The sequence below is a fragment of the Brachycentrus maculatus genome, unplaced genomic scaffold, assembly GCF_059751285.1.
Source record: "Brachycentrus maculatus isolate JH-2025_06_01 unplaced genomic scaffold, ASM5975128v1 h1tg000311l, whole genome shotgun sequence".
NCBI classification, from domain to species: Eukaryota; Metazoa; Arthropoda; class Insecta; order Trichoptera; family Brachycentridae; genus Brachycentrus; species Brachycentrus maculatus.
In genome coordinates, this window is record NW_028281061.1 from 433,021 (window position 1) to 458,928 (window position 25,908).

A 25,908-nucleotide genomic window follows, 5' to 3' on the forward strand; every position below is an offset into this window, starting at 1 on the left:
ACCATTTTAATATTGTTTGTCGCTCGATTTTAATAAGTGGTTCTCAAACTTTTTTGCTTCCCTGCCTCCTTAAGGTCAATAATTATTCACCAGTGCAGGGCCCCTTTGCGTCTTTTGTGACCTAAAAGGCCGAATATAAGTTGTTCCTTGAATATAATAAACTCGTACAAGGATTTACATCTAGGATTTATTAGGATTTTATTACTCTAGTATTTCAGAGCGAATTTACACCATATCCTCTCTGGGTTGATAGATAAACTTCTGTTAAGTCACATGATTGTGTTCCTCGAAGGACTCGTACACAACGAACGTTTTTACGAGGGCAAGTCGCTCACTCCTTTCAACAACATCATATATCAAAAATCGTCAATTTTCAGTTGTGCTTGTGTTCGGAATGCCCAGAAAATGTACTATATCCCAGCAAAAGCGGCATATTTTTAACTTAATATTTACCCGCTACAGGGCAGAAAGTGTTGTTTTTACATTTTGAAGAAAAGGTATTGTTTAATTATATTTTTAAACATACTAAATATTTTTCAAATGGAGTAAAAACATTCAGGTTTTACCTAAAAATATCTGTTGCACAGTAAAAAGTTCAATAAGTGGCTTGATATTTATTTTTAATACATTCTATTATGTTTTTTAACTTTAAAAACGATCTCCTGTAAAATCAAGTTTTTTAAATATGACGTTGTTGAAAGGAGTGAGCGAAGTATGCAACGCCAAGTGCCCACCCATTGCTGATATGCTCTTTTTCCTACCAAATATTCTTCCTATATTTCCTTTCTGTATAGTAGTAAACTCCTTCTCTTGCGTCACCAGTTTTTTTTAAAATTAATTTATTGCGAATACTCGTTACTTTTCTCGAATAGACCAAAACTAAGTGCGAAGGTGTGTCATAAAATTATAAAGGATAAAAAATAATTACATTCAAATTGCGGCCTTTTTAGAGCTTGTCTGTTAATTTTATTACGATGGTTATAACCGATTAATTTAAAGTATTATACATTAAAACGATAACGTATTGTCATAATAAAAACTCTTTGCCGTTAAAGGAATCTATGTGAAATAAATAAAAAATCATATAGGTAGCAATTAGAAAATTTTGCGCCATGAGTGCTTTATCGGAATATTAATTCCGATTACGTGGCGATTAGCGGCCGTTCTTCGGCGGCAGTCCGCCGAGTGGTCGGCCATTTTGGGACACATAAAGGAGGCATCAAGTCAGTTTGGACTTTATAATGTTTTCCTATTACAGAGGGAAGCGCGAGGCGTGATGGCGGACACGAAGCGGCCGCGGCCGGCGGACATTGCTACGCGTACCGAGCACTAAACAGTCACCGCGAGCCATTGTCTTTCTGGAAGCTCTTCTCGGAATATATTTAAATTTATTACGGCCGTGTATTGGTAAACCCGTCGACGCACTCGCGTTATGAGTTTCACTTCACTGTCAACTTACATAGTTTTCAGGGGCGCATCTTAAATTATTATCCATAAAAAGTATCAGTAGCAATCATTGCTTATACTGGGCAGTGTTGGGATTTCATGTAGTCCAGGCGAATTATATCGGTAGTGTAAAGGCAAAGGGATATATCTGTCTCAGACCAAATTTTACAGGAGAGCAAAAACAAACTTGTGAAATTAAATAACTCATTTGTTTTATGTATTTGTACATGTGCATATCTTAATAAAACTAAATAAGTATTGCAACTACAGCTATATCCTTTTGCCAGATTATGGAATACACTATTTTAGACATTTTGTGGAACAAACTTAGAAAATGAAAAAATGACAGATATACCCCTTTGCCATTACACTACCGATATATCAACATTAAAAAAATAGCTTTTATTTTTGGCATCACTCGACGTCCCGAGACCGATTGATGACATTTTATTTAATTTTTTTGTATTATTATCATCATCATCATCCTATTATTATTATCCAAGTCTATAAGCGCCCTTGTGGTAGTATTTTAGGAAAATGGCGCTATGCAAATTTCCAAATTATTATTATTATTATACCTCAAAAGTCCCCATCCTTCGAATGTCCACTCCCCCCCCACTCTCTTAAATGTGTCCCTGTCCGATTTTTTTTAAAATTATTTTTCCACAAAAATGGTTAGAGTTATATGAAACCCTTCTCAGGCAAAAATGAAACCGTCTACAAAACGATATTTATTTTATTTTAATAAACCAGATAGGTTCTGTAAAAAGTTTTATAAAAAAAACTTTGCAAATTAAATAATTTACTAAAAAATGTGAAAACATACATTAGATTTCTTTGGAAATACGGTTATAATAAAAACAATAATAATTTTGCATGGTTTATATAGCGCCATTTTCGTAAAATACTGCCTCTGAAATCAGTGAAATATTTAAAATATTTCAAAAGTAAAATATTTGAAAGTTTAGTTATGATAATGAAAAGACACAAAAGGGTATATAAATTATCAATACTATATACATCTCTTGTGGTATTTGAATTCTATAATTTTTATCGTCGAATTTATATATCATTTTTTTATCTTAAACGTGATTGAACGCCACTGTATGATGTAGCACCTCCTCAGTGTAAACATTATACATACTTACCTCTACCCATTATTACGAATGTACGAAGATATTAGCAATACTTAGGAGATAACACTGACGTGCTCGATAATGGTTAGAGTACTCGCCAACAACAATACTTACCAATAAACAAACTCACCTTAATCGGTTACAAAATTGCTCAAGAAGGCGTTGGAATCAGATATCTTGATATGCGAACTCCAGACAGTTTGCAAAGGTGTATGCAACTCGAGGTTTTGTAGGTTTTAAATACTTAGTCGGATCAGAAAAAAATTGTTACATCCTGTAAAAATTGAGATCATAGTTCATATATCGCTCACTCCTTTCAACAACGTCATAAATAAAATAAAAACTTGAGTTTTCAGGAGAAGGTTTTTTAAGATTGAAAATATAATACATTGTATTGAAAATAAATATCAAGCCACTTATTGAACTTTTTACTGTACAACAGATCTTTGTAGGTAAAACATGAAGGTTTTTTCTCCATTTAAAAAATATTTAGTATATTTCAAAAAATAATTAAACAAAACCTTTTCTTCAACATTAAAAAAAAACAACACTTTCTGCCCTGTAGCGGGTAAATATTAAGTTAAAAATATGCCTCTTTTGCTGGGATATAGTACATTTTCTGGGTATTCCGAAAACATGCACTACTTAAAATTGACGATTTTTGATTTATGACGTTCTTGAAAGGAGTGAGCGATATGTAAAATATATGTACATAATAACGTTTGCTATTCGAATAGGCTTTAGACAGATTGGTTAGAAACGAAAAAAGTGAGCTATTTTTGCAATCAAAAGCTTAGGCGACAACCTTTTTTCGTCGTGTAAATTTATTGGATTCGGTCATCGATCACTGATCATCTAACCACCATATTTTATTATTTCACCATATTTATTAGAGGTAGGTATTCACTAATACTGTTTTCATACTGCAGGCATAGCCTTATGAATGTGACGTTGTATATAATAGAAAGACCTACAACCTAAGGACGAGGAGAGCTGACCCTAACTTCTACAAAGACGATAAATTAGGATGGAACTAGCAAGAAGAAGAGGGCATAACCTTAAAAATGTATGCAATCTTCTTGCCTGAGGGTGCCTACGTGCTAAATCAAAATAGTTTGAGAATGAAGGAAAATACTGTGATAATCTCTCTCTGTCTAAAGAGGTGAGGGTTTTTTTTTAATTACTCGCCATTTTTCACGATTCTGGACCTTCTTCGATCACTTATTTCCGGTTTTCAATCCATTTAGTAGCGATATCATCTGCTCATTACGTTTATTCTTCATTTGTTTGATATTTGATTTTTTCCCGCTGTTTATATTTTTATTTCTTCCTGTGTATTGTACATATATGTATGTGTATGTGATTTGTATTTTTGATTATACGTATATGGAAAATAGTGGTTTGAGACTTAAAAGTCTCAATAGGATTCATCGTTTTAATAAAATACTAGCCGGATTTTATGGAATGTTAATTGCGGTTTATCGTATATTGGGCCTACATATATGTAGAAACAAATTTTACTATCTACATACTTTGGCATAATGTACATTTTTTTTCTCTTTCAGTTTTTTGCACCCTGCTTATAAATGCAATGTCATGCTACGGGTAAGGGCTTCTTACACTTTTACTATAGTGCTTTCCAGTATGCATTATGTGGGAGAAAAAAAGCGGGTAGAGCAGCGTTCAGCCGCTTTACTCCACAACACTTTAGCTCCGTAAATATTGGTCATAGTTGTTCTACAATTCCCGACTACGACGTTTATCCTCCTTCATTGTAGTTTTTCATCTCCACAACTATACTTTTCAGGTAGTCCATGTAAAACTTAGTGAAGACTCCGCTTCTTAGCAACTCTTGCGGGTTTAGGGAGTTGATATTGTGCGCATCACACTCCAGTTGAAGAATCCACCACATTGGGCAAGATCTCAGAACGTGTTCCACAGAGTGAGCAGTGGTGCCATCACAATATTAAGGCAAAAAAGTTCAAGTTACTGAAAAGGAGTCCAACAGGACTCCTGACATCCTGGTGATTGGCAGGATACTCCCTAAATGCCCATCATACTGCTTCAGGACCCAGATCGCTCCAACTAGTTCTTCGTCATCGCTCTAGAACTTTTCTTACCTGCCATCCCTCGATCACCTTTATTTACTATGAAGAATTACATTCCCTGTGTTATCAACATTCGTTATTCTACAAAATTTATAAAATTTATTGAAACTTCTCCACAAAATCGGGCAGTTGAGTGTTATGTAATAAACAAATCAGACGTACTTAATACTTAAAAGCCTTTTAATATTTATTAATATCACGTTTTTCCACGTGGTTTGGTGGTTTCCGATGACCTGAAGTTACTAACCATTTTGCTTTATGGTCCTCTGATCCCTAAACGGAAGTACGTCATATCCTTCTCGAAGGACGTGTTCAAATTATTTAATTATCTATCGGCTATGGGTGGACGTTGCATCTTTAAAATGATTTCAAGAAAGCATTCCTTTTTATATCTTTTCATTAAAACAATAACTAAGAACACCATAATATTTTTTTAAATGGACGGCTTTAAGAAATTATTTATTTTTTCATTAATTGATTCGGCAGTCACTTTATAATAATATCTATCCATTTTTTAATTTAAGTTTTACTTGGTGTATACCACTATTTCGTAAAAATCTATTATGACGCGTGTTTGGATGCATTCCACATAATTTTCAGACGCCGTATATGTAGCCAAATCTAAATAAGGTATTTGAAAATGAAAATGAAAAGGATGATCTTCGTTTTTAATTCTGTCATACAATGATTTTCCACACATTCGTATGGAAATTGCGCATTTCAACAGCGTTTCACTCTGTTTTCATCCTTTCTTACAAAAACTCTTTATTTATAAATTCCGAATGATGGCATAGAGGTATCGTTAACCTTCAAACCTCGACATCTCAGAATGTGGTATTTTCAAGATGGTGCCATTCTCTGGCCATGTTTCGTTTTCCTGCTGATTTGAAAGTCCATACTGCGCCCAACGGACCAACGATATCCGTCAGTCCCCGTGCTCATGTGAATGGCCAATTTGTACACAGGTCACGTGTGTATCAAAATATTTACCCAGATACAGAGAGAGACTCATGACTGTTCTGCGTATGTAGTATTCAAATTTATGTTTTAAGTATTTTTTTATTAGTTCTCTAAAGTCATTTCCAACTCAAAGAATACTGGCAACATAATGAAAATGTTGAGTTGTAATAGATTCAAGGAAGGAAATGTGAGAGGAATATTGGGGTTTGTTAAAAAGGAAGAGGTATAAGGAGAAAGTAGCAATGAAAAGGGCTTTAATTTCAAAAAATGGTCCTACGACATGTGGGGGGCTAAAAATTGGTTGCAAGTAGCAACCGACCGAAAGAAATGGAAAGATATGGAAGAGGTCTATCCAGCAGTTGAGGACAGAAGATTGGAGAAGAAGAAGGTAATGCATAATTTTTTGAAGCATGAAATTACGCAATCATGAATTCCACTGAAATAAAAATATAGACATGGATGATCGAATTAAAAAACCGAATTTAGTACTTCCTTGTAGTCATTACCTAATTGTTTTTTTTTCGAAACAAATTAAATTGCATATTGCTTATTTCTAGCTACTTGTGTATTTGACATCAACAACTTACTTTTTATACAGCAAAGTCCAAATAAAGGAATGGATAAACGATTAACACATAATATTGTGTAAAAATATATTATTAGTCTTTATTTTCACTTTTTTATTTTCTCGAGTGAAAAGTATTTTAAAATATATTAAAAGGATGTAAATTTCACTGATAAGACAATCACAAATGGTAGATTGGTGGATTTAAAAAAAAATAATTATAAATACTCGTATATACGTATTTGTATATTATGTATTTTTTTTTTTTTGAATTACCTAACGTCCAAGTGACTCTGAAATCTAGCTACGGCTTATGCAACACCGTTTATCATGTCCCTACTCAGGCTTCAACTTTAAAAGTTTCATAGCCTATGCCTACTTGTGAGTGGATTTACTCTCTATGTTTAAAGTTACTATAATTTCATGTAATTCATGAGTGAAAATTCTAGGCAAAAACACTCGCATATATTATGTAAGTGAATGAGTAAGCTGAAATTAAATATAAACCGAGATAAAGTAACGAATACTATTCCAATCGGATAATCGAAAAAGTGACAGTTACCCATTAGTCACATCTCTATTAAAATAAGATGTTAGTATACGTTATATTTTAATTTTTATTGTATATGACGAACCGCTATTAAAGTCGGTGGCTGCGGCCACTGTGCAGGAAGTCAGTTACGTGATTCGAATATTAATGTTCATAGTTTGTTTGGCTAAACATAATAAAATACTAAACACATTTATATACATTTTTCACGTGTGCAATAAATGTAATTATGGTCTGCGCACTAACCATTTCTGGATTCGAATAGAAAACCATTTTCTATCATTCGAGTTTCATTAGATTTCCGGTGCAAGGAAAATTATTCTACTCATTAAATGGTATCATAATGGTCGATTACAATGCATAGATAAAATTTTAACTACTTAATGTAGATAAATCTTTGGTTTTATTCATGCATATATAAAATTTTAACTACTTAATGTAGAAAAATCTTTGGTTTTATTCAAATTAAAATACAGTAAAGCCTTGATATAACGGACTTATTGGGCGGGGTGGGTGACCGTTAAAGCCGAAAGTCCGTTATATAAAAATAGGTTTAAAATAAACAAAAAACTTTTTTTTTTAAATATCTAAGCACTGTAATAAATAAACAATAAAAAACAAACAAAATCTATTTATTGTCTTCGGACACTCGTCGGACACAAGTGACGTTGCTATTTGATATCGACGTACCTGCTTTCGGTTGTCCTGCATTGAAAAATGAATCAAGCTAGGTTTGCACTTTTGAAGACTGCTGCTTTTTAAAAAAAAATTACCTCTCAAAAATACCGAAAATACATCTAATATAGTCGAACTTCGTTATCTGACAAATAGTCAATAAATGTTATTAGATCGTCGTGATGCGGTCTTACCACTGAAAACTATATTTTTGGCAGTGTTGTTGCTCACGTTTAGGTGCAGATTACGAACAGGACGGCATTATGTCTCAAATTCTAGTGCTCGATGTATGACATGATTATCATAGCCGCTAAAAATTGTGACATGAGTAAAGCGACATTTGAATTTATTTTTTTAAGTTTATATAATATTAACAGGGCGATTCTATTTTTTTTACATTTGATCGGATTTTTCGTCCGTTATATCTGATGTTCGTTAAATAGAGGTCCATTATATCAAAGTTGTACTGTACAAATACATAAATGGATTTATGCAAGTGTTTTATTTATTTATATTTCATTCGCAATGTTCCTCCCTCATCCCGCGCAGTAATTTTTGATTTTGGTTACATATATTCGTCCAATTTATCTTTGTATAGCATAAAGGTCCAGATCTCAAGCGTCAAAATATTATTTGAAAATCAGAATGCGTTCAGCCACGCACAGGGCTGGACGTGTGCTCACGCTAAGTTGAAAAAAATATTTTTTGGATATTTTTTGTTTTTTTTTTAGAATATAAGTATATGGAAAAAATATTTATACGAAATTCCTTTGCTTTCATTAACTCATTTATTTTCAAACCCGTATAATTATTTCAAGGAAAAACTTATTTTTTCAATGCAAAAATGGTGTTTTAAGAAGAAAAAAATAGTTACGTAAAATGTTACCTGAATTTAGAGAAAATTGAGTTGCGACTTAACGGATACTGGGCCTTAATAAAACCAGTGAACGAAGACATTATATTTTTGACTTTTCAGCATGCATTCTGTACTCGGCCCCTCGGTTTGCCGTCTAGAATACAAATTTGCTAATCAAAAATGGGCACCGAGCTCTACTAGTCATGCTTTGTTTTCGAACTAAGGTCGTATCGAACTGAATGACGTGTCATATTTTTATTCATTTGTTTTTCAAGTATCTACGCGTATGTCCTTTTTAATTGGTCAATTAAGAGTTAATCGTTATATACTAGAAACAGACGTGAAGGTATATTTGTCATTGGTTACTAGACATAGTATCTTAAAGATGGAAATACAGTAGAAAAATAACGCGATAACTGCGTAATAAACAATAGAAATCATTAACATTTTTATTTTTATTAATATTTTTTTACAAAATACATATTTAAATAATACAAAATAGTTGGTAAATATACAAATCATTTCAAATATAACGTTTCTACCTCTCTAATAAAGTAGATGCTTGTGTTTAGAGAGGGAGTTCGTTTTACAATTTATGTTTATTTTTATAAACTAAGTAAATTAAAACAAAATACATTAAATAAATTTAAAAAAAAAACATTTCTTGGTTTGGAGTCTAGGTAGGGGTGAGTCTTATATGTTTTTAAATTTTAGTTTTAAAGGTTTGATTTTTTTTATAGATTTTAAGTTTTCCGGAAGTTTATTATAGTTTTTTTTACCTACGTACGTATAATGGTTTAACGCTGCTGTTGTTTTACATCTTTGTAATATTAAATCATTAGAAAATCTAAATAACATTACTTCCGTTAAGTAAAAGAAACTAATATTCATTAATTTTCTTCCCTATATCACCAACTTCCTGAGAATGCTAATTGACTACCGGTTTAAAAATGACAAATAGAATGTTGAATGTTACACGTGTGTAAAGTGATCACTTAACCTGCTTAAACAGGTCGTAAGCCCTGAAAATACCCAGACTTCCATTTCCATATTCTTCTTTATTTATGTTGAAATGTCGAAAATGTAAAATAACTCCTGAGTGAAGAAACCCAGATTTGTGAACAAGTATTTGGATATAGGTACCCAAAATGTTGTGAAATTATTTACCAATTGAATTTATTAGGGTAATGTACATAAAAGTCTGCAGTGGAGAAAACACATCCATATTTACTATCGTACTGTCAACTTATGCATAAGATGTAATTTTTTGTCACGTGATGGATGATCACGTTCGTGAAATTACCTCTTATCATCCCTCGTGACAACAGAGGCAAGGGGGACATAAGTAGATATGTACCTACTAACCCGCACCCGTATAGTTTTGACTTAATTATAATTTATAATTTATTTATTTATTTCGGGAACATCTGCTAATAACAGTGACTTTCCAAATATTAAATTATAGCTTTGGGCGAGAGAAAGTGCTCAATTTTCATATCATTAAGCGAAGTTGAACTTATTTTATTCAGTACCTACCTACAATTGTACAAAGGGTAGGTACTGATATAAAATCATGGTAAGCTTATTAGGTCATTTCTAACCACTTGAGATTTTGAACCCTTGATTACTAAATTCTACGTGTGACGTTGTTACTAACATTCGTAAAAAATAATACAATAGAAATAAAATATTTTTTAGGAGAAATTGTACCGTTCTTTGGGATTAAGTGACAATGTAATAATGAAAAAAAAGTACATTACGAAAGTACTTTGAAGCAGGGAGGGGGGCAGGATCGACGCGAACACTGTTTTTTCCAGGAATCATCATTTTGCCGTCGTAATTTCAACGATAGTTTAGTATTAGGGGGTTAGCATATGTTTTCAAATATGCTTATAATTACACTCTGGAGTCGGACGACATACAATTTATAAATCCTTCAAATTATTCTAGATTTTGAATCGATTCCCGCCAATTGCAAAATGAATTTAAAAGAGCCATGTGTTTGTGATGTATTTTTTCACATCTACCTCCCATAGGGAAGTATAGACTTGCTATTCTACATTCAGACAGGCCTCTGAAAATAGAGGCTTTGCGGGTGATTCCTTTAAAAATACATATGTTTGGGTGCAGTGGAAAAATCTAAAAATATAATGTATCCTAATATCTATTTTCTGTTTGGAATTTTCACAGAGAATGAATTTATCATGTGTGTATCTACAGCAATCGTATAGGTTCCTACTGTTGTTCAATAAAATTAAACTCTCCGCTAAAAGCCACATTTGTTTTGTTAACAAATTAGCACCTTATTAGAAAGCGAACTCCATTCCCAATTTCATAAATAGTCCTCCGTAACGACGGCATAAAATAGTTCAGTCACGTATTTCGTAGTCGTGATAATCGATGGAATCGATGTGTTGGCGTCTGTCTTGTACTCGTATGTGTCTTTATATCAGACTTGTCTTCGTCATATCCGTATCTGCAAAATCCTTCTTCTTCTTCCTCTTATCCTCATCCAATTGAAAGTTTTTAAATGTGAATTCACAGTAAAAATCGTCATACAATTTTGCTTCACATTTTAAATAAATCGCTTTGCAAGAGCAGGAGAGTCTGTCAGGAAGCCTAGATGCTTCTATATCAGATCTGGGAATGCGGTGGGACAGCTTTCAAAATCCTCACCCAATGGTGCATCGTATTGACCCATAAAGGCAAGATTATCAGTTTTGCCTTTCAGGTTCACTAACTTATCCATATGCGCTCCCTATCCCATATAGGAGTCCGCGAATCGCCTCCAGGCTTGACAGTCAACATACCGGCTTCTCCTGAGGAGTTTCATGTGGTTTTCTCCCACCAATGAGCAAATACTGAGAAGTTCCTGATTGGCCCACTCTAGTAAATCCTTCCTGTTCCCAACACAGATTGAAATAAAACATGTTCTTAGCTAGAAAAAACAAAAATCCAATAATTGATCTATAAACTTTGTATATAATAAGCAAGGTAAATAATAAACGCAACTCCCATCTAAAAAAAAACCGCCTCCAAGCTTTTCTGTCGCCTGCCAGCTCCTTTGCATACTGCCAAGTATCGTCCCGAAATTTAAACGAGAACTGCCGACGAATTGTCAGCAGTGGACATCCTGGCGGCGGGAACTCAATAGACGTCTTGGAAAAGAGGTAAGCTTAATTAAGGCTCTTAAGAGGCTTAAGAAGTATATGGGCAGACCAATTAAACGGCCTTTTCTTGACGACAGTTGTGAGTATGGGTTACTACGTCCTACGCCGTATTTCCTCGTTGAAGGTGATAAGGTACCAGTTCAAGGTGATAATAAAAATATGAGTCAAAAGTCAGAATTTTTTTACCCCCTGGAAATCAAACCCAGGACCTCAAGCACTGCAGCTAAACATGCTTACCACTACACGACGAAGATGGTAAAAATAACTTTTCTGAATAAATAAATTGTATTAAATACTACCTGTACCCGGCCACGCGTTGCTGTGGCTCAGTATTAATAGTAAAAAAATAAAAGTAAAAAAAAGTAAAAAAATAAAGACAGATTACAAATTTCTAATATGTATAGTTTTACAATGCCTGTAGGCATACAATGTTTTAACAGCTGTCAAGATACACACTGTCCGCCATGAGCAAGTTATTTAACCATTATGAGAGGGAGATTTGCCGGGATTTCTTTTTTTTAAACATACTTATCTATGAATTATAACATGGTATAATTTGAAATGTATTTGTAATAAATATCAATTTAATTTATTTTTTACTTAAAATACGCAAAGCATTACAACATTAAAAACAAAGCCATATAAACAGTGATAGGATTCAAAATTTTCAAGAACCGGTTCACTCTTTAGGTACTACCTTTATAGTTACCTACTTTAATAGTTTTTACATTCATTCATTTATTTCCTTTTTATTCTGCACATAAACAAAACATTCACATAACATCTGAGACTGTTCCAATTATAATAGTAGGTACAGATTTAAAAGTCATTTAAAAATAATATAACAATATTGTAGAACATAAATCAATATATATACATATATATACAAGCTCTGTAGCAAAGTAGGTATATACATCCTACATGAAATAACTAAAAAAATTATGATAATGAATAGAGTACATAAAAGAAAATAACTAAAAAATAATTCAGTCAGTTTTATTTAAATACTTCCAAATTGCCTTTTGGTTGTCGTCTACATGCGTTGATTTTCCTTTTTTAATCCTAGTGTCATCATCTGTGTGGTTATATTTTCTTAACCAAGTTTGTACTGATGGAACTGGGTCCCAGGTATCTAATGGGAGACTATCAAATCAATCGTCATCAAATTAGCTACATTATTAATATTAAAGCGACTTCTTTTATCTCCGATACATGATCTCAATCGGAAAATTGTGTGACAACAAAGGGTTAAGGACCGGTTCGGCGAATTCATAAAATTTTTAGGCACCGGTTCTAGCGAACCGGTTAAATCTCACCATAGAATATAAACATCATGCATGACTACTGTGCATAATATTATGTTCTTTGATAATTTGTTTTATTTCAATTTCACGCATTTTAAGTGTATAAAAAATAAAAGATAAAGTAAATACTGTATGCTTTGCATTTATATATATATATATAAGAATGATAGTAACTTAGGACGTACTCTAAGCTGAGGACAGTCAACAGTCAGCTGTAGAAAATAAAATTACGCACGCATTGCTACTAGTTTATCGGTTTTACCCAAATATTTTTGGACTATGGTACCTACTTGATTATCTTAGAATTTGTCTATGACTTTGTCCCCAGTAGATACAGAAGATTGAATTTTATATCTGTGGTGAATTGTGACATTGTGATTTGACAGCTCGGACCATTATCGAGATCTCGAGAAAATGTAAGTTTTTTGTTAGCCTTTTTCTTTTCAATGTACTTATCCTAATATCGAAAAACCATAACAAAAAACAAAGTATTCTGGTAATCTATATCAGTAATATATTTTTATTTAACAGTATTCAATCGATCAGTCGATTTTAGCAATATTTTGTTTACGTAACGCTGCGCATGTAAAGCTTTTTTTTATTTTTCAATTTTATTTTGACTATCATTTTAAAGCACTTATGGAAAAAATAAATTCAATCTTCTTTGAAGGTAGCTTGGAAAGAAGATTGAATGTGGTGCTGTAGAATAATGCTCAAAATTTCATGGGTTGAGAGAGTTTGAACCTGAACCGAAGACGCATGCAAAAATGAAAGTATACACATAATGAGGAAATGAAAGATAAAACACTTTGTTTATTTTGTGACGGTAGGGAAAAAATACAAAATAATGTGTAATTTACTGCAAGGCAAGTGGAAGGTAAACGCAGTATAGAAGGAAGATGTGTATCCTGGCTTAAAACTTGAGAAACTGGTTCCTCTGTAGCATCAAGTCGCTGTTTAGAGCGGCTGCAGACAAAGTAAAAATTGCCATAATGATTGCCAACCTTCAATGTGTGATTGCAAATCTTCAACATATTAATATTTTCACTCTGAAAGTGTTCATTTGAGAGATTTAGCAGCGTTTACGAATAGTGATTGTTGACGGGAATAGGGAAGGATGCAAAGAGAACAAAGATTAACTTTTAATTGAGTTTATTTAATAACAATATACGTGTTTTTCTAATCGACCGACCACTGTCGTAGATCCTCTTATTCGCTCTGCGCCGCTCTCTTGCGCACCTCTGCTTGCTTACATCCGACGCCCACAGATGGCGGTATACAATGTTTTCATTGCTTAAATCTAACAGTGATAATCTCAGATACTATATGAACTAGGGTTAACACATTGCTTTCAGATGTTTTTTTCATCAACCCCGACCCTAATTAGTATACTTTATTTTTATTTAAATTAAACACTTGAATATACCACTTTAATGAGTTTAATTTATGTATACGATTAGTTTCGAAAACTTACAGATGTTCTCATCTTCTGGTACAAATTAAAACTAACAAACCAAAAATATATTTAGGGGTATATATAGGTTAATAAATATAGGGAAGGGAGGTGGGGGGGGGTTTAAGGAACAAGATTTTTTTGTAGAAGAAAACATTGATAATAATGGTGACATGTTTTAAAACAGTATATTATTAATTAACGTTTTATCTGAATTGAAATTTTTTTGTATTTCTAAATTTTCAAAATTATTCATGACTTGACCTTTATTTGTAACAGTGTAATAATTTAAGTGTATGAGAGTCAAATGAATGGTTGGTTAGTTTCCATGATGTGATTTGCTAATTCCGAAAAATAATTACTAGTTAGTCCACGGCGATGTTCTCTTATTCTAATTTTTAGACTTCTCGCAGTTTGGCCAATATATTTTTCTAAAAATCAAAGTTCTATATATAATATATGAACCAATTTTGAAACATTGTCTTTGAATCACTAGAACTTCACTAGAGACATCTATTGGTGAGATCAAAGAATAAGAACAAGTAATTGGACACACTCAAAATATTGTAAACAATGTGTTAATGTTAAATCTTTTTCAACAGAGCTCACGATGACTTCTTCCAATATCGTCTCCCCGGTCCTGAGGATTCCGTTCACGGACATACTAGCCGGTACCGTCAACCACCAGCTGTACGGAGAGTGCGCCAAGTTGGAGATGAAGACCATGGACTGCATGGAGGCCTACGGAATCGACAGGTGCAAAACCAAATGTATCGATCTGCTCGAGGATTTCTATGAATGCGAGAAGAAGGAAAAACAGATGTTGAGATATTTTGTAAGTATATATGTAATAAAATACCTAGGTACCTACCTATAGATTTTATTAAGTACCTACATATAGTACCTACATAAAGCAGATCGTGCAAATCTACCACCAGATGTCGCATGCGTCGCACTGAATAAACAAAAGAATCAGATAGATAGAAAAATATTTATAAAAGATTAATTGAGAATAAACTTTTATTGTCGTTTCTTTAATTACAAAGCAACACATTGTTTATTTTATTATTATACACCCACTCATTTACAAAGAAGAATATTACCACGTTAAATATATATTGTCAAAGTGAATTTTTTCTTTGTTAAAAAGTTACATTAACCGCCCCACACATACGAGCGTACGTAATATGCACATTTTTTCTGCTCGATTCCGCGCTAACCTGCATTACGTATGCATACTATTTGTGCCAAAAATATTTAATGCGTACCAGATATGCAGAAACGGACAACTGCAGTAAAAAAATTGGCGAGTAGCTCACTATTATTGTCCCAACTAATGTGGGTGTGTCTTCCATGTTTTTAAATTTATGGCACTTAAAACTACTTCTAAATTTAAAAAAAAATATATGCAAAAAAATAGTGTATATTATTTACAATGGTTTGCAACTGTTGAAATAAACGCATAAACCCATCATAAATGCACCTATTTTGGGGAAATGATGTCAGGTATGAATATGACAAACTCAGAATTGTAAATAAAAATATGTGATTTTATTTTGCCTGTTTCTCGGAAAATTACCCGAGAGTAGGGTGGTTAAAAATTTAACTGTTATTTTGAAATAAAGTTTGTTGTGACAGTGCTCTGTTGTAGATTATCTTCTCCTTCTTCTCCTTCTTTTTTTAGGACTATGTCCTGTCATTCTCCGGTCCGCTCCTGAGAGGTGGAAGACCAGCCATCTCCCCATCGTTTAGGTGGTCTTCCTGGGGGTCTGATCCCGCTTATGTTGCTGTCCACTGCTATCCTCACCACTCAATTCGAACTCGCTCTTCCCACATGATTTCTCAGAAACGTCTTCTTTCTCTTCCCCATTCCACAACATCTTCAACATTGCAGATTTTTTCATTTCAGAGTTTTGTCGTGAAGTGTTAGGCCTGCAATGGGTCGTAGAGTCTTCATTTCGGATGTCCTAAGGAGGCTTTTTGTTCTCGCGGTGTCGGCTCTTGTTTCTGTGCCGTATGTCAAGATCGGTCTTACGCAGGTCTTATAAATTCTCACCTTTCTCTCTTTCAGCGTGTATTTATTTCTCCATACAATTTTTTTTAAGCATCCAGCTACAGCAGAGTCCTTGTTTGCTTGCTCTCTTCATTGTAGAGGTTATCTTGCTCTCTTACTTCTTTGTAGAGGTTATATTGTATATTATACATGAATTATATTATTGAATTTATTTCAGGCGATGGTTACAGAGAGACGTAAGCAAATTAAGGAAGGAAAGTTGACGGGTGATAAGCAGTTCTCCAATCCTAGACCCGATGCATATTAAATCACCAATGTTCTGATCTTTTTAGTTAATACAATATCCAGTTTTGATACATAAATCCGTCTCGTCTATTTAGCAGAAATCTGGATATATAATAATGTAATTGAATAATATATTTAAATAAAAGTTCATTGTTTTAAAATATATATTTTTATTTCCACTTTTACAATACAAATATATATACATAGTTACATTGAATACATCATGTCTGTAAAGTATATGATTCAATAAAAAAGAACATCAATTTTGTCAAATCTTGTTCTATGATGATATTGGAATACGAATTATCTTAAGTACATATTATTACACAGGACAATGTTATTTATTTATTTTAAAAATTTGTTTTAACATATCAATATCATAAGTTTAAAAAAAAATTATATAGAAGAACCCTGGGTGAAAAAATGCTTCAGTTTGTAAAGAGGAATTTGAATAAGTCTGTAACAAAATTCCGTTTGCAAAGTGATGAGTTTTTATTTATTGATTTAGCGTTTAATTTGTAGAACTCCATTTTAATTTATGTATTAATTTTAAATCAAACACAGATTTTTTGAGTCTACTAAGTTGTATTTTACTAACAAAAACACATTAAAAATTATATTGTGACAATTGTTTCGCCTTGTTAGGGCATTATCAAACGAATGTGAAGATCAACTGGACTACGGTCCTTATGTAGCATTTTTTTATGTGTTTCTCAAAAAATCTGTGTTTGATTTAAAATTAATACATAAATGATGAGTTTTTCATTGGGTATTTGTATGTATTGGGATAACCCAAGGAATCTCACTGTATTTACAATATACTCCTGTAGAATTAGTTGTTCTCAAGATGATTCATTTCCAACATCACTGATAGAGTATTAAATGTATGAATTTACTGATGCGTGTATGAATTATAAATGATTTTAGTAAATTTATCTACCTTGTTAGTTAATTTCTAATGAATTTATGAATTTTGTGGTCAATTGATACTTTTTGTACGAGAAAATAAAATCACACTACTTCTTGGATGTTTTGTTAATAATGTATACATATAATATTTACTGTGTTATTATTAGTAGAAGCATAGTACGTTAAATAAAAACCTAATACTTTATTCTAAAAACCAGGAAATAAAAATATACACTTTGACATTCAAGCCAAATAAATTTGATAAAACGGTTCTATCTGGGTAAACTTTACATGAGAGAGTTAAATTGACATTATTTAACACGAGACCTGAATTTAGCAATCCTAAAAATACACTATTATGCGCTACATGTTAATAAGAGGTATTTTTCAGAATTTGTAAATTCCATTAAATGGTTAAATTATAATGCAAGACCAGATAATGTTTCCACTTTGAAGATAATATCAACGATACTGTGCTAATGTGGTACTTTGAACAACGAAAAAGTAAAAATGAAATTATTGCATGCGCTTCTTTTTATAATTCAAAACCAATTAAAAAAATGATGTTAAGTTGTGTTTACTTAACTGAATTCTAGGCAAAAATGTATGAATTTTCTAGCCAAAACTTGCATTTGATTTGTTGTGAATACAATTTAAAAAATAGTGTGTGTTGCACATCTAAATATTTACGAAGTTAGTACAAATATAACTAAAACAGATAATACTGTCTTTGATTAGGCCACAGATGTTAAGTTACAACAGTTCGGCTGTCCAAACTCAAAACACAGTAAGGGACATTTTTTTGTAGTATGTTTTTATTTGCATTTTTGGACTAAGTAGATACTACTTAGTCCAAAAATGCAAAAAAAAACGTACCACAAAAAAATGTCCAAACTTAAAACTGTGTTTTAAGTTTGGACAGCCGAGTTCTAAGTGATACATATTTACAAATGGATTTGAAAACATATATATTCTTTAAATCTGACTCCAATTACTAAATTCTACATATTTATGATTTCAAGTGTTAACGATGAAAGTAGATTTTCAAAATCACTGTTAATAACGTTAATAATACACTTTTTAAGCATTAAAAACAAGTAAAGAATATACACTTTAGGTTGATTCTATAAAAGGTTTTAACAATCACTTTAACACAATAAGGAAACACATTTAAAATAAAAAATGCAACTATGTTACGTTATTCCTCTTTGGTTTATCTCTATAATTTAATTTTTTGTAATTTTTATCAAAGTTATCGCGTGTGTTTGACATTATCAGCAAGTAAATAAAAATATTTTCATCTGATATTAGCCACGAATAAAAAAAGTGAAACAAATGTAGATTATTTGCACCAACAACAAAACCAACAGTCGGAAATAAATTTTTTGAACGGGTGAAAGCATAGAGAAAGTGTCTTAATTATTACTTAACGTTGTTCATAATTAGGGTTATATTAAATTGATTTTAAAGACACAGGATGAAGAGCGACGGTAATTTACTAGAGGTCAAATATTAACAAGGTGTCTGAATATGGGTGTATCTTAGGAGAATAAGAATACATTTTTTTTCTTCAATTATTTGCGATAAAAAAAAACTGTTATTGTTTTAAACATATATTTAAAAAATAATTAACCTACAATGAGAGATCATATAAGACAGGATATTATTAAGTATTTTTAAAAAACATTTCGTATTTTGATCCAATTATCATGTTTATTATGACGATATCTTAGGGTTTTTATACTTCATTTTTAATTGTTTTATACCTCTAAATATAATTACTTAAATCTTTGCACGTAGATTGTTTTTTGGTCCTAATATTCTATTTTGACTATATTTATAAATACTGTCACACTAAGTACAATGGGAAAAACGATTTTTTTTAGATATTTGATGGGCGATTTAATAAAAAAACCAAATTAATCAAAAACTTCTTTACATCACTTATTCTTCTGTAGTAATTATTATTTTTATTTATTAACAATCAATTTTACTAATCAATTTTTAAAAATATAATATATTTTTGTTTGTATTTACAATAAGATTGTGATTTGTTTGCCATATCTACTTGTTATAATATGAAAATAATTCAAACAGTGTCTGCAGAAGAGCTGCATAGGGCACCACATTGAATTGACTTGATCATGACTATGTAAAGGCAGGGTGATCAGTCCATCAGTCCTGCGCTCCAGACTTACGGACGAGTGGAATGTTATATTACGTAAGTGAGCATAGAACGAAGGACAGTACTAGTGTATAGGAAAGAAAAGGGAAGAGGAAAAGTATGTACTATAGGAGAAGGAAAGGAGAATGGCAGCAATGGTCAGGGCACTCGGTGTTGTGAATCCATACTCTTACTTGTGTAAGTTGTACACTGCTAATATGAAGCTACTACAATTCCCAGAATACTACACAAATAATTGATTCCATTCCTCCTATAAAAATGTTATGGTGCAAAATTTCTGACCCAATGGCCATCTCTTTACGCACATGAGTTATTCTCAAGATGATTCATATCCAACATCACTGATAGTGTAATCATTTGCAGAAAACGTGGAATTTGAAAAACATGAAGAAAAGCATTAGCGAAAAAATCTTTTTTATTGCGTATATTAAGCTTTAATTTTCGTTGTAATTTTATTTTTTATTTTCTTATATTTTAAGGTTGTCCGCCTCCGTAGTGTAATGGTCAGCTCGCTCGGCTACGTTCTGGAGGTCCCGGGTTCGATTCCCAAGGGGGGTAAAATAAATATAAGTTATTTTTTCTCTGTAATATTTATTCAATATTACCCTGGACTGGTACCTGAAGCGGAGGGCTGATCACCTTTCCTTCATGTGTAAACGATCAAGATAACACTGCGTTTATATAACGCAGTGCCCTATGCACCATTGGGGTCTGGATAAGGGTTTTTAAATATTTTAAGGTGTAATTAGTATGGTATAAAACCATATTAATTATACCTAATAATATATGGATATTTAATGAAAAAAACTGTTCATTTGATAAGAGAATTTAAATAAGAAAACTAACTAACCATCACGCCGCTTCTGCAAGGATAGAGTATGTATGAGGAGGTGCATGAATGTGGAACAGGCGGAGAATGTTCGCAAAGACATTGTGGTGTGGCATTCTATTCCCTTTTCCTACCCCCGCAGGAAAGCGCTGTGGTGGTTAAAGTTAAAAAATACAGTTTTACCGTAGTTGAACATGTATGTAATAGTAAAAATAAGTATGTAATTCTTAACTTATTGTAACACTAAACACTCTTTTATTGACAATCACGCAAAAACAGTCATCCAGCATTTTTTTTTAAATTTTTTGTTTTTATAAATATAGTAAACTTGGGTCTGTTTTTATGCGATTTTGAAATTATGTGATTTTCAAATGTAATGGAACCTATCCATTATTTTTGTATGTAGTTTGAGTCTTTTTTTATGTTAATTCGCATAAAAAAATCTAAAATTTAGACTATTGCAGGTTACAACCGTTAAAGTGTGATTGTGTCACTGGCACAAAGTTAAGCTCAAATCTTACATCGTATTCAAGAGATACTTTGATGGAAAAAAACAGAAAAAGCACTTGTAATTTGGATTGAAGATGTATCTCAAAAACGATTTCCCATATCGCTCACTCCTTTCAAGAACGTCATAAATCAAAAACCGTCAATTTTGAGTTATGCATGTTTTCAGAATGCCTAGAAAATGTACTATACCCCAGAAAAAGAGGCATATTTTTAACTTAATATTTACCCGCTACAGTGCAGAAAATGTTGTTTTTTCATTTTGAAGAAAAGGTATTGTTTAATAATTTTTTTAAATATACTAAATATTTTTCAAATGGAGAAAAAAACTTCAGGTTTTACCTAAAAATATCTGTTGCTCAGAAAAAATAAATGGCTTGATATTTATTTTTAATACATTGTGTTATATTTTTAAACTTTAAAAACATTCTCCCGAAAAATCAAGTTTTTTGATTTATGACGTTCTTGAAAGGAGTGAGCAATATGTGGATATTTAATTAAGGAAAAAGCTCTTCTGTTTTGATTAACTTAACATAACTTTTTATGCGATTTTTGGTACATTCATCATATTGATTTGAAGTTATGAGGTTTTAAAAAATAGTGGAACCTATCCTCCAGTTTTGTTTGTAGTTCAAGTCTTTTTTTTATGCGAATTTTTTCTATGCGACTCCCCGTGGAACGTATCTATTGCATAAAAAGAGACCCATAAAAGTGTATAACAAAATGATATCGCCTCACCAAAAAATGAAGGTTCTGGGTTTTCGGCAAAGGTTAATCACTATAAATAATAATAACTTAAATAAACACTGCACATTTTTAAAATAATTTATTATTTTAGTGGTATGCAAAGCTTCACTACCATATTTTAAAAAATAAAATCAGATTAAAAAATGAACTTTTAAGTAACATTATCAATTTCACGTTGCAGTATTTAAATAATGTGAATTAGTATTTTTTTAAATATATTTTCATACTTGTTATCGTAATTTACACTTTGTATGCTATTTTGTATATTTTTACTATGTATATATATTTTTTAAATCTTTTGTACGTTTGTAACTTAATGGGTTTTCTTATTTTTTTAAAGTAAGTACATGTGCATGTATAAATGTAATCCTAGTATTAATTTAACAATCATATCATTATATCAACACGCGCGCGCCCACACTATGCGCCAAAACCACTAATCTTAGCATTAGTCTCCACTAATGGGTCATTATGTACCCAAAAAAATTATCAGAATCTCAATTGTCAGCATCGATCCTTTCACCGGTGTCGTAAAGTCAAAACTTAAAATTAAAAACTTTATTCTATAATAAAAATAATTTGATTACACATTAAGTAATTATGACCTAAATATAAAGTTAGATTATATAGAATTACGTATTGAGAAAAAATTCAGAATAATGTGTATGTTCAGTATAAAACTATAAAATTCTCAACACTCTCCTTATCATTCATCATTCACTTTGTGTAATACCACTTACGAAGTTCTAGTTACGAAGTAGTGTTTGTTAAAGTGATATTACACAAAGTAAACGATGCATGATAAGGAGAGTGTTATATTACCATACCGCAAAGTTAACAATGCTTTTAAAATACAAAATATATAAAATTCTTAACTATGATCCTACAAAACATTGGCAAGTTTATACTTTCTAATTATTTGTATATTTCAATATTTTTATTACTAAATATATTTTGTTTTACTTTTTAATATGTATTTAAATTATTTACAAAATGAAGTGATAATTTCTACTTTTTCTTTCACCTTTTCTGCGCCCAGCTGTAGTTTGACTGGATCATTAATTACACGGAGGTAAAGTGATTAATTCTGGGCTTCCAGTTTGTAAAATCATTGGAAACAGCACATTTCGTAAGATAAAAATATAGGTTTAAATAAAGTTTAACACCATCTCTCAAATATGCCACGGATTCATAAGACTCGCACATAAGGTTGCAAGATTCTTGCAATTATTGGATGCAAAGTTTGGATAACTTTTTTTAAAAGGAAACTGTAGACAAGCCTCTATTTTTAGAGGCTTGTCTATAGTAAGTATAGGGAAGGTAAATGTGAAAAATACATCACAAACACTCAAACCAATTGAAAATAAATGTGTCATGAATATATTTATTACATTGGCGGGAATCATACCCGCGACGCCAGTTTCCCACTCGAACGTCCACCCAACTTAGCTATTGCGCCTTGAATAAAGCACTACTTTGGAAGATTGTTGCAAATATTGCACTAGTTTAGGAGATCCTTGCAAATATTAAATAGTACTAGTTCGGATGATTGATGCATATAGAGCACTAGTTCGGAAAATTGTTGCAAATATAGCACTAGTTTGGAAGATTGTTGCACATAGAGCACTAGTTTAGAAGATTATTGCACATAGAGCACTAGTTTGGAAGTTTGTTGCAAATATAGCACTAGTTCGGAAGATTATTGCACATAGAACACTAGTTCGGAAAATTGTTGCAAATATAGCACTAGTTTGGAAGATTGTTGAACATAGAGCACTAGTTTGGAAGATTATTGCACATAGAGCACTAGTTTGGAAGTTTGTTGCAAATATAGCACTCGTTCGGAAGATTATTGCACATAGAACACTAGTTCGGAAAATTGTTGCAAATATAGCACTAGTTTGTAAAATTCATGTGAAAGTAGCACTGGTTTGTCATACATATATAGTTATTTTGGAAAAGAACTGAAGAAATCGTTAATACAATGTTATCTTTCACATTTTAATATTGTAGTTAAACTAACACAATTTTTTGGTGAGAATCCAAGTAACTCAATTATTATTACACATGAAAATAGTACAGATAAAAATGCATATTATAAAAATACCAAATTACAATTGTGCATATGGGAATTTAGCTTTTTTATAACGCTGATATTCAAAAAAGCTTTGTCATAATTAAATCTAATTTATTTATATTATTGACATCGATAATAAAAATATTTAAAGATAAATCACTTTTTATTTAGTTATTAATTTTATAATTAAAATTTAAAATATAACAATGTTACAATAAAAATCTGTATATAATGAACATAATATCATTCAGTTGACCAAATGAAGGTTAATATTTGAGTGACTTTTTTCCAGATTCGGGTATAATAGAATTTGAAAAGTTTTATTGTGATATAGATAGTTATATAAGTTTTTTTATAAATTATCTCGCTCATTTGCTGCAACATGACACACAAAGTTATATATTTTTTTAGAGAGGGATTTGAAGTTTTAACCTGTTAATAAATTACAGTGGAATCCGCTTATAATGGCCGAGGATAATGTTATAATTGCTTTTGTAACCATAAAAATTTGTGCCAATACCTTGCATACAAAATTATTTTAAAATAACTCCAATTAATTGCAGTAGAACATCAGGTAATATTATCAATTCAGGCGGCTATATATTGGCAGAAAATATGGAATTCTTTAAATTTTCCACAATATATATGTACATTGTGGAAAATTTAAAGAATACCATATTTTGTATTATTTATTAAGTGCTATATCCGCCTCCTCTGTGTAACGGTTAGCATGTTTAGCTACCATGCTGGAAGTCCCGGATTCGAATGTTTTTTATTATTGCTACAGCAAACTGATATTTTCAGTGATTCAGCATTCAATTAATAAAATGTGACTTTATATCATTATGATGCATTGTTAAATTATTCATGGTATTGGCACGTGTTAAAAAATGATTTTGAACATTTCCATTTAACACTTGTTCGTCTCTTTCATATTTTAGTGAATTTTTTATGGCAAAGGAGCCATCACTCAAGACGTGCCTTTTCTGTTTGTCAAGGAATTCATTATGGTCTGCACTGAAGGAGGTAGTCTCGGTCTGTGTTATTGTCGTCTGGTAGGTTGGGTAGCCAGGTTGGTAGATGTAACGGTTCGATGACGGGTAAGTCTGGGAATTTTCACTCCCCCTGGAAAATAAGCTCCATTATTTTCTCGTCAAACAGTACACATTAGAGTTTCACTTTCCTGGAAGCGGCAATGGAGAGCGGCAAATGAACTACCACTTTTAGTTTGCAGAGGCTGCCGCACAACACAATTTATCCTATGAACTACTGCTATTTGTTCATAGAGCAACACATAATTTGTTCTATAAACTCAGTCTATTTGTTCATAAGGGCTGATTCATGTCACAATTTGTTCTATGAACTACCCCTGTATTTTTTGTAGCGTTTAATTCACTACACAATTTGTTTTCTGAACTGCCGCCGTATTTTGTTTAAAGTGTCTAATTCACAACACAATTTGTTTTATGAACTGCCGCTGTATTTCGTTTGTAGCCTCTAATTCACAACACAGTTTGTTCTATGAACTGCCGCTATTCCTTCATAGAGGCTTACACACTACACAATTAGTTTTACAAACTACCATTAATTGTTCGTAGAGGCTAATGCACTACACAATTTGTTCCATGAACAATCGCTATTTGTTTATAGAGGCTAATGCACCACACAATTTGTTCTATGAACTACCGATGTTCATTCATAGCGGCTAATGCACAACACGTTTTTTATTATTATTATTTATTTTAATGTATTTTTCTAATTAATTATAAGGAGAGTTTTATATATAAATATATAGTTATGGTTTCTGGGATGTTGGAAAGGAGTGATTGTGAAGATTATGACTGTCGCCAGCAGTCGTGGCAAGTCTGTCAGTTCTCAAGTATCCGCTATCCAGGTGTTGAAGTTGCCAGGGGATCCCTGGAGCACTCTCGTCACCAAACCTTACATTGATACGAGTGTTTCCAGGTTTCCTCAGGTCTGCCGCCGACTTCTCGGCCGTATATCTCTCCAGACCAGGGTGGCAATCGTGACCACTTCAGCAGCACTCAATTCCTCCTTAATTCTGTCTGAGAGAATTTCTCCCGAGGACATTAAGGGGGATGGCGTCGCTGTTGACCTGGAAATCTATGTAC

At 32.1% G+C, this 25,908-nt stretch overlaps 2 protein-coding genes across 3 annotated transcripts in view; one reads left to right on the forward strand and one right to left on the reverse strand.

Annotated features, from left to right (window-relative positions):
• Positions 1–13,131: 13,131 nt before the first annotated feature.
• On the forward strand, positions 13,132–16,683 carry ND-15 (NADH dehydrogenase (ubiquinone) 15 kDa subunit). 2 transcript variants are annotated; one of them, XM_088268049.1, is made up of 3 exons: positions 13,132–13,861; positions 14,078–15,058; positions 16,455–16,683. In XM_088268049.1, the coding sequence occupies exons 2-3, from the start codon at positions 14,834–14,836 to the stop codon at positions 16,542–16,544; spliced, it is 315 nt and encodes a 104-aa protein (XP_088124175.1). In that variant the 5' UTR covers positions 13,132–13,861; positions 14,078–14,833; the 3' UTR covers positions 16,545–16,683. The 2 variants fall into 2 exon arrangements, with proteins under 2 accessions (XP_088124175.1, XP_088124174.1); XM_088268048.1 differs by having other exon boundaries at positions 13,132–13,186; positions 14,826–15,058.
• The window catches only part of tor (tyrosine protein kinase receptor torso), a 38,654-nt gene continuing 29,200 nt past the window's right edge, over positions 16,455–25,908 (reverse strand). The window contains exon 16 of the mRNA XM_088268047.1: positions 16,455–24,901. Within this exon, the coding sequence (XP_088124173.1) occupies positions 24,592–24,901 (310 nt within the window). The 3' untranslated portion in view covers positions 16,455–24,591. The remainder of the gene's footprint in view (positions 24,902–25,908) is intronic.